The following is a 14,244-nucleotide window of genomic DNA, read 5'->3' on the forward strand; positions in this document are numbered from 1 at the left end:
GAATGAGAGAGAGCATGAGAGGGGGGAGGGTCAGAAGGAGAAGCAGACTCCCCGCTGAGGAGGGAGCCCGATGCGGGACTCGATCCTGGGACTCCAGGATCATGACCTGAGCTGAAGGCAGTCACTTAACCAACTGAGCCACCCAGGTGCCCCCAAGACTCAATTCTTGGGCTGGGGTTGGGGGGTGCTTTTTGTTAAGTGACTGTCATGGTAAATTGAGCTCAATTATGAAGAGTTTCTCTTGGAGCGAAATAAGCTCCAACCAAGGAAATGTGTCCTTGTGGAAAGCTAGGAGCCAAGGGAAGAGGCCTGGTCACCGTGGCGATGGCCTCAGTGGTGTGTGTGGGTCTTGATGTGGAGACCCTAAGGCTGGTTCTCCTGCGGGAACATTAATTAGCACTTGATGCCAGGAACTGGCAAGTGAAAACTAGTGGCCCATTGTCTGACCTTTGCGTGCTGTTGAGAAAAAAAAATCTTTTTCTTTGGCCTTAGTCTCTGAGCTTTACTTTGTATCAAATTCCTAATTTAGTATTTCTGTGGACTAAGGTGCTTGGTAGAGGAAGATGATGCATGGTAATGCTGCATTCCCTGAAGTCTCGCAAAGGGAACTTTCTGATCCCACAGGTCTTCCCTGTCTCTCACCTGCACTCCCTTCTGGAAAAATGGACTCCTGAGTTTGTGCATCATGGGTGGCCTAACCAGGTGAATTCACTCCCTCGTCAGCCCCACTGCTTTGGAGTTCTAGTGTGGCGAGGCCTGATTGGCCAGGTAATTGCAAACTCACATTGCCTGAGGCTTCCTATTGGGTTCCCTGGTGGCTCAGCAGGGAATGTGATATTTGGGGGTTTTTTGGGCGCCCAATTAATCTGATTATTATAGGCAAGTCTCCTAGCATGTTCGCATACCCGTCCTTAGGAAGAGGTAGAACTCGCCTCGACAAAGGATAGGGTTTCTGGTAAGCCATTGAGAGTAACACAGGCTACTGAGATGCAAGCCATTCCTATTTTTCTGTTGACATGCCCTGTTCTCAGATCATTTTCCCTTTCAAAGTACAGCTGCTGAAACACTACTTCTTCCTGGCGAAATTCTGTGGGCAGCATACAGTGTCATGGGAGGAGCTTATTTCTGAAGTAGACACCCCTCTGGACAGCAAGTCCACAGACTGTGTCTGTGCTGTATCCCCAACCCCTAACACGTCTATAGACGGTGCCCCCAAATATCTGTGATTGAAAGAATGAAAGTCTAGGTTCACACCTCTACCTCGCCTCCGATTGGTTGTGCAACTTGAATACGTGATGAGTCCGTGTCTCTGGAATGTTGGGAGGATAAAATCACTCTGATGTGTCAGGGACTATGTAAACATTTGTCATTATCGTGGTCATGTGGGGGGTTTCCATACCGGAAGCCTTGACTTCGAGTCAGACGTGGGTTCAAAGCCTGGTTTCTTCATTTCCAAGCTACGTGAGTGTGGACAAGATACTTCATCCCTCTGAGACTGCCTTCCCTCATTTGTAACAGTACTTTGCTCGGTTCCTCCTATGGAGTTTGTTCATTCCTGGATTCATTCACTCGTTCACTCATCCGTTTCTTCAGTATTACACATGCCAGGCGCTGGGCACCAGAGAGTGAGCTGGGCATGTGGGTTAGCCTTCCATGTCTGGTTCCTCTTGGTATCCCAGGGCTGACGTGAGGGAGTTGACTGGAAAGGGAGACCCAGCTTGGTCCAACCTATGTAGGTAGAGGTCATCTCTTCCTTCTGGTGGTGGTTTGTTTTCTGGGTGAGAAGCTCATTTAGCAGCAGCCTAGGACCTGGGAGGGAAAATGGGGCTGGAGACGCAGCTCTGGGAGCCATTTTTGAGGGTGTAGGTGGGTGAGTCACCTCCATCAAGAATGTCGTGGGCAAGCTGTCCGGCCCCCTTCTCTGGCAACCAGGAAAATGTCCCCACAGGAAGATCTCCCTGTTTCCTCGGGATGTTGCCCGGGATGTTTTTTTCTTAGGCCGGTTTCCTTTACAAGCTGCAATTATGTTCCATTCCCACGCAAATATGGCCAGTGGTGCTTCTCAGAGACACTGTCGTGGTGATCATTTGGGCTGCCGTGGGCTGGGCGTTTAGAGGAGAGAAGGGAGCAAGCACCCCTGTTGAGTTAAATTTTGTGTCCACAAGACATTTACAAACTTTGCACCTTATTGAGCATGGTTGTGGTTTGTCGTGTTTCCCTACCAGCCAAGGCTGTTGAAGCCGCTAAGCCTGGACTGATGTTATCACAGAGGCAGATGACAAACCCTGTAAATTACTAGAAACCAAACTGCTCCTAGAGATGCCATTTCCCCGTCTTATGCTGACTGGTTATTTGGGTTTGATATATGATGGTGAAAACACGAACTGTTTATTGTAGATAAGAAACCAATGTTAGAGCGAGAAGGCACCATCTTAGTTACCATGTACTGATGCTCCAGACCAGCTGTTATCTAGATGCTTCTAAACACCCCATCATGGAATGCTTAGAATAAGCCCCCAACCAGGTCTGCCACTCCCATTTCATGAATGGGAGAGCTGAGGCCAAGAAAGTTATACAGCTTGCCGAGGGCCACACAGCTAGTAAGAAGCAGAGTAAGGATTCAAACCCAGGACAGACTACAAATCCATTTATCTCTATGCTATGCTCACTGTCACCAGCAAAGTTCTCTTGGCACAAATTACCCTGTCTCCCCTCCAAAACAACAACAGAATCACACCCAGATTTTTATTGGGCAAAGGCTTAAAAGCTCCTTTGGGGGAAAATTGGCTATAATCTGATTTTTGTATCCAAGGTTTTCTTATTTCAGGGCCTCACAAATCCCCTAGCCACTAAAACAACAATTGGTTAAAAAAAGTTTATGGTTGATATTCTTAGAAAAACTACTCTGATGTCTTATAATTTTCCTGGTTCTCTGCTGTCTCCCTGGCCCCAAAATAAAATGTAATTGCTGATCAGATCAGTTGGTGTCAAGTCACCGAAAGTTCAGGAGTTGCCAACTGCGTATTTGCGGCCCCAGCGCATCTGTGGGCCGCCCTGTTGCAGCTCAGACTCGTGGGGCAGAGCTCCGTCGTCAGCCATGAAGAGGGTATAATTGCCCCCAGAGTTGCCAGCAGGAGTGAGACAGCTTGTCCTTCAGCCTCGCCCATCTCCTGGTCCTCGCGTGGGTTCCCTGAAATCTTCACAGCATCACTCATGCGGTTCAGCCCTGCCCTCCCTGGTGCTTTCTTTAGCATTTCTCCTTGCTCTGTGATTACCACGTTCCGAGAAGACAGATGCACAGCCCAGGGGTTGACCAGGAATTCATAAACACAGAGTCTATCTAGAAGGCTTGCAGGAATGCACTAGGTCCAACTGTTGACGGGCATTCCTAAGGGTCTGGGAGGGCCAGTCTGTGTTTGAGGGATCTAGTGGTATTCTGGGTGAACTGTTTGAGGCCAAAAACAAAAACAAAAATTTTTTTTTTGAGGAAAAAAACAAATATCTATTATTTGGTGGCCTCTTAATGGTCCAGTCTTCACTATGCTACAGATTTACCTCTCCGTAAGGTGGGCTCCAGGAGGAAGGATCAAGAGGGAGAAAGGAAGGAAAGTTACTCTTCACTGAAAGTGTAATCTACTTTCACTCTACTAGACCACGCTGTTCGAGGTGTTTCTACACATATCTCATTGAATCTTCACAACAACCCCAAAAGGAAGGTTGAACCCCATTCTTCAGATAAGTTAAAGGAGGTTCAGTTAACTGAGCAATTTGCCAAGATCACGTAGCTCTCTGAAATGGTAGCGCCGGGCCCATCTGACCTGGTAGGATTGTAGGAGGATGAGAGCCTATCACTTCGTCTTTTCCAGGTGGAAAAAAAATGCTTCCTTGAGGTTCTCTTCCCTAGTGACTTAAGCTGAGATGGATGTGCTGAGGACTGTTGTAAAATTCCCGAAATCAGGGGCCAAGGCTTGTGGAGTGATGTGGAATGCACAGTGGATGTCCAGTAAACAACTGAAGTTTTGTTTTCTGCTTCCTGAACCTGATATTTGGAGAGGCCTTTGTCTCTTGGCTGTGGCCAGGCTGAGCAGGAACCACCCTGAATAACTCTGCTGTGGGATAGCTTACCTTGGTCAAATTGGGAAGTCGGGGTCTTTGATTTAGACTGATAAAAGCTGGAATTGTCCAAAGGGGTTGGGGTGGGGGCTCTTCTAGCACAACCTAAATAGCTTTCTTAGCAATGCTTGCCGAACTTTGTTTCTTCTGCACGCATTTATAGGCTAAGCAGAGGGAAAAGACGTGGGGAGGAGAGGCACGTAGGTCGTAGGACATGATAGATGGAGCACAATAGAGAAGCCTTTCAGTTATGGGAGAACCAGGAGTAAGTAATCAGCCCTTTAAGGTACAGGGCGAGTGGGAGGCTTTGTAGAGGGGGTGGCATTTGAGTTAAGCCTTTGAAGACCCATCAGGCTTCCCCTGACAGAGAAGAGGGAACAGCATCAGGGAGGCGAGGAATAGCAGGAGCGTGGGCCCCAGGTGGGATAGTCCATGGCACGTTCAGAGAATGGTGAGGGCTTTGTGGCCGGAGTGAGGAGCCTGCAGGGAGCTGATTGGAGAGAAGGCAGCAAGGGCAGGGTGGTGCCTGCTGGACCAGGCTCGTCCACCCTTGCGGAGGGTGTAGTCTTTACTCGCAGGCGGGATCGGTGGTCACAAGGAGCCTAGAGGAGAGAGCGTACAGCTCATGAGTCAGGGCTGCTTCTGAGTCAAGCCGCTTATTAACTGTGGGGCTTCTCTAAGGCAGAGCCTGTCCCCTCCTTGCCGCGGTGTCCTCTTCCACAAAATGACCGAGACCTGGCGTTCTCATCCGTGCCTGCCCATGAGGACCACTCAGGAAGCTTTGACACAGTGGCCAGTGCCCAGGCCTCACCCAGAGATTCTGCTTTTGTTGGTGGGTCTGGGTTAGGGGCGGGGGCATCGGTGTTCTTCAGATTCTGAGCGGCAGCCGAGCTCAGAAGCACTGGATTGGCGGGTCCGTAGGGGTCCCTCCAGTTCAAAACTCTTTGATTCTCAAAAGCCCCTCAAAGTGTATGCACCGAGGCCGCTCCCTGTCGTTTCTTACGAAGGCCCTGGGGCAGTTTTGAGCTCTCTGCCTCTCTCGTGTTCCACTGGCGGGTTCATGAGTCGAGGCCCCCAGCGTGGGAGACTCCACTGGGGCTGTGTGGTTGGACCCGAGAGGTGGAGCCCCCAGGCAGGGCTTTGGGAGGGGCCCTGCGTCGGGGACACTTGAGCCACGCGGCTCTGGACCCCGTAAGCAGGAGAACCCAGACTTGCCCCATGCCACGCATCAGATGGGCGCTTCAGAAGGAGCAGCTCCAGTCTTTTGGATAAGTGCGAAAGGAGAAGAGGCTCTCGGCCTTCCGAATTTTCGTTTGGGAAGACTACTGCTAATGGTTGACACCCCGGAGAAGGCAAGGAAGAACAGACATTGTAGAGCCTCCAACTCTGGGCAATTAATCCCTTCATTACCAACCACCTGGTAAATGATGCGTCCATCTAATTACCTTGTTTTGACCCAACAGCTGTCTACCAGCCGAAGAGGGATTAATTGATTTAGTTGTGGACTGACTCCTTATGCAAAGATATTACTTACTGTCAGCCTAGCAGAAAGGCAGCTGGCTGGCAAAGATGAAATAGTACCTGAACTTGATCTTACACACAGCGCTTGGGAGAATGCTTCATTATTAACTGCAAATTACAATAGATGAGTGAGCCCATTGCAAAACCCAGGGACAGTGGGCCGCCTCTTTCACCATGGCCAGTGGCTCTGTTATTTTTGAACCAGGGAAGGCACCCTGGTCAGATTTCCAATCGAGCCAGGACAGATGGGGACTCTAGAGTCAGACACGATTTGGGTCAGGAGAGAATTGGATGCTTGAAGGAACTGGGGGATCCCAGCCTAGGTGTAGGACTTGGGTCGATGACTTGACCTCCCAAGCACTGGTTCCTTTAACTGTAAAATAGGAACACAGTACAGTCTTGGAGTTTTGTGAGTTTTGAAATCATGTATAAAAAGCACCTGAGATTGTACCGAGGAAGAATTGGTATGAATCGTGTTAATCAGTAGCCAACAATGGTCTGAGTTGAGTTAGGTGACCTGGGACTTCTCTTAGACCTGTTGGGCTCAGACACTTTGCAGGTGCACACTTGGAATTTTGTTGAATAAGAAGAAGATAGAATGATTTCCTCTTGCTTGGAAGCTACTAGCTATTCATCGTGAGCACTTCCTAAAAATTTTGACTTATGTTATGTGTCTGGTTGACTCTGTTATTAAGGTGGACATGCTGATCGATAAGACCATGGGTGCCTGTGTGTGATGTGTGTGATGTGTGTGTGATGTGTGTGTGAGTGTGATGTGTGTGTGAGTGTGATGTGTGTGATTGTGTGTGATGTGTGTGTGTGATGTGAGTGTGATGTGTGTGAGTGATGTGTGAGTGATGTGTGAGTGTGATGTGTGTGATTGTGTGTGTGTGGTATGTGTGTGGAGTGTGTTTGTGGTGTGTGTGTGATGTGTGTATGTATGTGTGTGTGATGTGTGTGTGTGATGTGTGTGTGTGATGTGTGTGTGTGATTGTGTGTGTGATTGTGTGTGTGTGATGTGTGTGTGTGTGGTGTGTGTGTGATGTGTGTGTGTGATTGTGTGTGTGTGTGTGATGTGTGTGAGTGTATGTACCTGTACACTCAACTCATAGCCTGGAACATGGCAGACAGAGCCATTGAGTTTAAAACTCTCCTTTATTGTTTGTCACACCCCCAGTCCCTAGCGAAGTGCTTCAGTAATAATTGTTGAGTAAGACCCCCTCTCTGTGTGATGGAAATGTGATGATGCCATCAAGCACGTGGCTTCATCCACATTTCACTCAGCCCATCTTTATAGGCAGTTGCTCTGTTTCAGGAAGCTTGGTTTGACCCAGTAAATTCAAATCTATGTAATGAGCTCAGTGCCCTAATGGGATTTTTCTGTGTCAGTCTGTGTGACTATAACCTGGCCTCTTTCAGCCAGAAAAGGGCATCCGAGTGACAAAATGACCTCGGCAATTTCCAAATGGTAACACAGCTGTAAAATCTACCATTTTCGGAAAGTCATTTCCTAAATTACCCTCAATTATAAGAGGCTTATACATAATTTGATTTTTCTGTAAATTACACAACTCAAGTAGCTTCTCAGCCAATTGGATTTGAACCTTGTCGGATGCATAGGGCTGAAACTAAGCCTTGGCTTGTTCTCAGATTCTCTGTAGGAGAGACCTGGGTGGGGGTGGGCATTGTCTCCTGCCCTCTCTAGCCCCCCACTTCCCGATGGTGAAGCTGGCCTGCGGATCTGGTGGGGAGCAGGCTTTCCACCCCATCTTCACCACTAATTACTATGAAATCACAGCAAACAGTTGAAGTTTTCTAGCACTGGAGACCTCATTTATAAAGAAGGAACAAAGGGGCGTCTGGGTGGTGCAGTCGGTTAAGTGTCCGACTCTTGGTTTCGTCTCAGGTCATGATCTCAGGGGCATGAGATTGAGCCCCGGGTCCAGCCCCATGCAAAGCTATGCGCTCAGTGTGGGGTCTGCTTAAGTTTCTCTCTCCCCCCCATAAATAAATTAAAAAAAAAAAAAGGAACAAAATGACAACAGTTCAGTTATCAAAGATTAAATTAGAAAGATTGTGAAAAGGGGTACCTGGGTGGCTCAGTCAGTTAAGCCTTTGACTTCAACTCAGGTCATGATCTCAGGGTCCTGGGTTCAAGTTCTGCTTTGATCTCCCTGCTGAGCGGGGAGTCTGCTTCTCCCTCTCCATTTGCCCCTCCCCCTGCTCATGTTCTCTCTGTCGCTCGCTCTCAAATAAATAAATAAAATCTTTAAAGAAGAGTATATGAAAAGTTCTGGGCACATGGGAAGCTATTTAATCAATGCTGGGTTTTTTGTTTTTTTGTTTTTTTTTTTTTTAATTAGCTCAGATGAAACCTCTTTTGGGAAGCTCTCCCTGATTTTTTTTTTTTTCTCCCCAAGCTCAGGTTAAATGTCCTCCCAGAATGCTGTTGCCTACCAGCAATAAACGTGACTCACATATATAATTTGAAATTTTCTAGTAGCTGCATTTTGAAAAGTTACAACAGGCGAGGTTCATTTTAATAACATTTTATTTAACCCAGTACATCCAAAATGTGATCATTTCTACATGTAGTCAATATAAAATTATTAGGATATTTTATGTTCTTGGGGCACCTGGCTGGCTCAGTCAGTAGAGCATGTGACTCTTGATCTCAGGGTCATGAGTTCAAGCCCCACGTGGGATGTGGAGCCTACTTAAAGATTAAAAAAAAGAAAAAGATTAAAAAAAAGATATTTTACGTTCCTGTTTTTGTACTAAGTCTTTGAAGTCTGTTGTATATTTGACACAGCACATCTCAGCTCGGACTGGCTGAGTGTCACCTGCTCAGTAGCCACATGTGGCTGGTGACTGCCATACTGGACCGTGCAGGCCTCTAATATGCCCCCTCATCGCACCTCCATGCCCACATTTCCCTCGTTCGTGCCTGTGCATCTGAAATGATGTTACTACACCTTGAGCCCCTTGAGGGCAGGGGCCGTGTCTTGTTCACCTGGTAGCTATTTCGGGCCAGCTACAGAAGAGGGGCTCAGCAGGTGTTTGGCCAGCGAAGGGAGTGGTTTGCCTGTGCTTTGAGCAAGCCTGGTGGGTGGGCATTGATGCTGAGGAGGTGATGGGGGCTTCAACCATCAAGGCAGGAGGTCTCCTGGGGCCAAGTGATGTCCCTGGTCCAGAGAATACGTCTCCAAGCCAAGCTGCTGCCTGGTGTCTCCCCTAAAGCCATTTTTGTGTACAAGTACCATGGAAGGGCTGATGCTTAGAAAAGGTATCAATCATTTCCATCTCAACTTCCATCTGGTAAGAATCTTTCTGGAGACCAGCATGTGTCAGTGTGGGAGGTTGGAGAGAATAGGCTCAGGGGTCCGGTGCTTGAAGGAACTGGGGAAAGCGGGCCACAGCCTGAAAGGAATGCAGGGTGGGGTGGGGGGATTGCTCAAGCCAGACCTCACCCTCCCTCAATACTGAGTCCACATCCAGCCCTGTTTCTTTCTTCCCTCTTGTCCTCCCTCCTTCCTTCCTTCTTCCATGGCCTGTGGCACAAGCAGGAACCTGGTAAATGTGCACTGATCGAAACGGAGCTGAAATTCCTTGATCCCCTCCCTCTGCGAACCTGCTCCGGTAGTTTGCTCAGGATGCTGTGACACAGGGCACCAGACTGGGCGGCTGACAGAACCGAAACTTCTTGTCCCACGGCGGTGGAGGCCAGAAGTCCAAGATCAAGGTGTTGGCAGGGTTGGTTCTTTCTGAGAGCGCGAGGAAGAACCTGTTCCATGCCCCTTGCCTGGCTTCTGGTGTTTGTTGGCAGCCTCTGTCTGTGGCTTATGAAAGTGTCCCCTCAGTCTCCGTCTTTCCCCCTCATGTGGTGTTCTGTGTGTGTGTGCATGCGTCTGCACGCGCGCCCAAATTTCCCTTTCTTAAAAGGACTTGAATCCTATTGGATCAGGGGCCACCTACTCCAGTAGGACTTCATCTTAATTAATTATATCTGCAATGACCCTAGTTCCAAATAAAGTCACATTTACAGGTACCAGGGGTTAGGTTCCAACATATGAATGTGTGTGTGTGTGGTGGGGGACAGAATGCAATCTGTAACACCTGCTCTGTGCATAGCACTTTGCTAGAACCTGGGACTCTTAGGACAAAGACCCTTGCCCTCTATTAGTATACACTCTGACAGGTGCGTCGCCAGTAAACTGACCGTTACAGAATGAGATCCTATTTCAGTTCAGTGCCCGATGCTGGAGTAGCGTAGATGATGGATCAGATCATTAACCTAGACTAGATGTGAGTACACACGTGTGCTTGTGTGTGTGCACAGCCTGACCCAGGGCGCAGGAGAGGTAGTCCACAGAGAGACCACCGGCTCCCCTCTCCCTGCACACTTAACAAACCCACAAAGGGGAAAGGATGTGCTAACTTTCAAGGGACTAAAAGCATTGTCCCTCCTGGGGAGGCAGCCGATCCTCCCATGCCCCTCTGGTGAGGACAGAGAGGCCAAGGGTTTGGAAAAACCAGGGTCCTTCGTGGCTCCTGATTTCTAGAAAGGTCGGCAGCTCCAGTGCCTCCAGGTGATCTGCTGTTCGATATCTACACTACCACACTGGGAGGTGCTCCCAGGTTGGCCTCGTCCCAGCCTTGGCAGGTGTTGGGCAGCCCTGGAAAGAAGCTGGCCATTCTGAAATATACCACAGGGGTGTGACGCTCGGGCAGACTCTGGTGCTGCCTAAAATGGCCTTTTGCAACATTTCTTTTTCTTCTTCTTAAATCAGGGCTTTAAAGCCGCAAAACAGCCAATATGCTGTCTGGCAGTCATTCCGAGTATTGGAGAAACGGCTCTGACCATCTGTTCCGTCTCCAGCATGTTCCCTACAGGAATATCCACAGATCTAGCCATGGATATAATGACGTCCTGCCAGGGCAGAGTTCCGTTTTTGAGAGCTGGGCAAGTTCAGTGCTTGCTTGGATCCTGGCCTCGCGTCCCGCCCCAGTGTTTGGGGAAAAGCTCTGAGAAAAAGGGGAGTGTCTGAGGCCACACAGCCGAGAAGTGGTTAGGAGCTCGGGCCTTGGAACTGGCCCACCTGGGCTGGAATCCTGGGGCCACCACTTGCCAGCTCTGGGACTTGGGAAAGCTTCTGACCTTCTCCATGCCCGTCTCCTCACGTGCAAAATGAGGATAATATTGGCCCCTGCCTCCTAGGCTTCTTGTGAGGATTAAATGAATCCAGACACGTGAAGTGTTTGCTAAGGTGACTGGCACTCAGTGAGGCCAACACAAGTGTTTGCTGTTTGTTACTGTTATGATTATTCAGACACAAAAGCCAGAAAGGCGCACATGATCCCTGGGGACACATGAGCAAGTCCCAAGTTCAGATCACTTGGAAGACAGAGCTCCGTTTAGCTGGATCATCTTCTGCCTGTGAAAAGGGAACTCCATCTTTAAAGCTTGGGTTCTCCGCTTTGGCTGCACTTGAGCATCACAAAAGGAAATTGAACTAATCCCAAAGCTCAGGCTCTGGGCTTTTACTACTCAAAGCCAGGTCCAAGGACCAGCAGTCTTGGCATCCCCTGGGAGCTTGTTAGAAATGCAGAGCCTTTGACCCCACTTTAGCCTGCTGAATGGAACCGGGGAAGGCTCCTGAGCAAATAGCCCACTCCCTGGGGCTCCTAGAAGCAGCATGGGTCCCGCGCATTGGATAACAAGGGACAAATGCATGGGTTTTAGAGACAGGGAAACCGGAAGAGGTCCTTACCTCCCCAGAGCCTGGCACACTTTTGCTTTCTGAAAACTTAGGAAATAGAAGCTGTGTTTGTGCAGCATGGGGTGCTTGTCGTGGCAGGGACCTGGAGTCCCGTGGTGGGCTAGCTAGATGGCCAGCCTTGAGGTTCCTCTGGGGGCATTAAATATTCCTAATGCGCTCAACTCAGGGAGAAGTGAAACGGGGCTTTGATCAAGCGCCCTGGAAGGGAGGGCCACTGTGGTGCCTTTAAAAGGCAGCCCCATCCTTCCTGGATGCTGTGTCCCTGGGGTGAAGGGGATTTGTAGGGCTTGGAGCGGAGCCGGGCTCCCTTGGGTGGCCAGAGTCCAAGTTTATTCTCTTCTTGGGTTGGGCTGTTCCTGACCTCACTTTGTTAAAAAACAGGCAGGAGGAGCCAAAGGTGGGTCCTACAAACCCTGACCCCCTCATTCCGGCATTTATTTGCAAATGACCTTTTTTTAGGTATCTTCCTCCCCTATCGCCCTCACCCCCGCATGCAACAGATCTCAAACAATGTGGTTTAACGGGAAGAGAAGGGAATTTAGAGCCCTAAGTCCTGAGTTGAAATTCTGCCTTTTTTCACTTATCAGCAGTGGGATCTTGGGCAAATATTTCAATGTCCTGGGGCTTCAATCACCTCACCAGGAATGTGGGAATAATTTATTTACCTTTAGCTGAAGAGGCCACATAGTACAGCAGTGAAAACCGGGCATTCTCCCAATCAGGCTGCCTCAGTTTAAAGCCATACTTACTGGCAGAGGCATCTTGGGTCGATTCCTAAATGCTGAATGCCTCAGTGTCTTTATCCGCACAATGGGGAGAACAGCAGTACCTGCCTCTTTGAACTGTTACGAGAATTTAATGAGTTGACTTGTGTCAAGGGCTAGGACAGTAGCAAGCACTAACGCGGTCAGACGTGCCAGCAAGCATTATGTTTTTTTGCCTTTATGTTTTCATCTTTAAAATTCCCTACTATTCTTCCTTCAAAACCAGCGATCGTCGTAGCCTGGGTCCCAGTCACTGACTGATGAGAAGCTTCTCTTACCCTGTGACTTTTACAGTCCCTCACATCCGAACCACCTGTTACTGCTCTTCAAACGCATCGTTCCTCAGTTTGCAACCGAGGGGATTGAGGCACAGAAAGGTGGTGTTGTCCTTTAAAGTCACCTGTGCAGGGCCCTATGGACGAGTTGAGGAGTTGCAGAGCCACGATTCAAACCAGCTCTGAAGCCCCTGGCTCCGGAAAGCAGGCCCCCTCTACCAGCTCAGTTGGTGGAGAGAGAGGTTTTTTGCTTACACAGGTCACCCGAACTCCTTTGCTTCTCAGTTCACTGTTCCTGAAGTAGAGGTGAGACCCACTCCCTGAGTGGCTGTGTGCCTGCCCTCGGTCGCTGGTCCACGGGGACTCAATGTGGTGAAGTCTGCAGGTGCTCTAGGCACAGCTGGGGGAAGCCGGGTCCAGGACAGGAGGCAGCGCTCGGAGCAAGGATGATGGGGGCTCTGTGCACCTGCAGCCAGAGCCTGCGACTTTTCTCTGCTTCTAAGCTTTGAGACCTCTTGCAGAAACTCACGCAGCCCCCTTATGAGTCAACAGAGTATCCTTGAACCAGGAACAAGATTGCTCAGGCCAGAGATGGTGCCCGAGATAGGGATGTTCCTTTTCTGAGCACTTCCCTGCTGAGGCACAGTGACCATCTGCAATTTTCTCCCCAGTTCATTCTTCTTTTCGGGAGGGACCTGTTTAACCAGCAGTCGCTAATAGAGGGAATTGTACGAAAGGGTTAACTCGCCCCCCAAACTCATTTATCACCAAGGCTAAGGAATTAAACCCACACTGAGTGAGCTCTTGGGTTTTGCAGGTGGAACAGTCTGGGTTCCACTTTTCTTTTTTTTTTTTTAAAGATTTTATTTATTTATTTATTTGACAGAGAGAGAGAGACAGCGAGGGCAGGAACACAAGCAAGGGGAATGGGAGAGGGAGAAGCAGGCTTCTTGCCGAGCAGGGAGCCCGATGTGGGACTCGATCCCAGGACCCTGGGATCATGACCTGAGCCGAAGGCAGACGCTTAACGACTGAGCCACCCAGGCGCCCTGGGTTCCACTTTTCAAGAGCAACCTGGAAGTCCATTAACAAGGGACAACTTGTCATCTTTACAGAGGGACAAATCTGAATCCAAGAAAGCGCGTCCCTCAGCTAATAAGTGAGCCCAGCCATCCACAGCCTTGTAATTCTGTAATCATTCTCAGAGCACCTTCATTCCAGGACTCACAGAGCAGCTTGAAAGTCTTATCTCATTTTATAGGGAAATGGCATGCTAGAGTGACATTTGGCAATAAGGAGGCTGTCATGGGACATGTCCCTCAAAAGTTTTTTGTCACCACTTAGACTGGCTCACAAACGGCACCTCCACTTTCTGCTCTCTGCACTGGGGCTCTCTTGTTCATAGAGTGGTTGATCTCTGTTGAGAATCTCAGCCTCGTCTCTCAGTAGGTTTTCCTCCAGTTTACAGGATAAATGAGCTGGTGTCTGAAAAGAAATGTGACTTTTTAAAGGAATTGGCAGATACTAGGGGAGTTCAGAAGCAGCTGACATCCAATTATTCATGGTCCTGGGGGAAAGGGATTGAGTAAGAAATAGAAATCCACAGAAAATCTCCAAACCTCTTGTTAATCAATAGCCTTCTCTTCCAACATGCTTCTAACCAGTGCCAAAAAATGGGCTGATTCATCGCTCTCTTCAAAACTGAGATCTTAAGAGATCAGTACAGGAGAAATAATTTGCCAACTTCTTTCTTAATGAGAAGGATCTAGAGGAACTGATTTCTGCCCCCCC

The 14,244-nt window shown here is 48.9% G+C and overlaps 1 protein-coding gene across 6 annotated transcripts in view; it reads left to right on the plus strand.

The window, feature by feature from the left end:
* Nucleotides 1-14,244, plus strand: part of CHST11 (carbohydrate sulfotransferase 11) — a 256,433-nt gene that overhangs the window by 116,902 nt on the left and 125,287 nt on the right. For 3 of the 6 annotated variants that reach the window (XM_081822331.1, XM_081822332.1, XM_081822334.1), the window contains exon 3: nt 625-768. The exons of the other annotated variants lie outside the window; for them this stretch is intronic. In XM_081822331.1, the coding sequence (XP_081678457.1) occupies nt 625-768 (144 nt within the window). The remainder of the gene's footprint in view (nt 1-624; nt 769-14,244) is intronic. 6 annotated transcript variants of the gene reach the window in all.

Source organism: Leptonychotes weddellii, chromosome 5 (assembly GCF_054177405.1).
Source record: "Leptonychotes weddellii isolate Sample4059 chromosome 5, ASM5417740v2, whole genome shotgun sequence".
In the NCBI taxonomy this organism is placed as follows: Eukaryota; Metazoa; Chordata; class Mammalia; order Carnivora; family Phocidae; genus Leptonychotes; species Leptonychotes weddellii.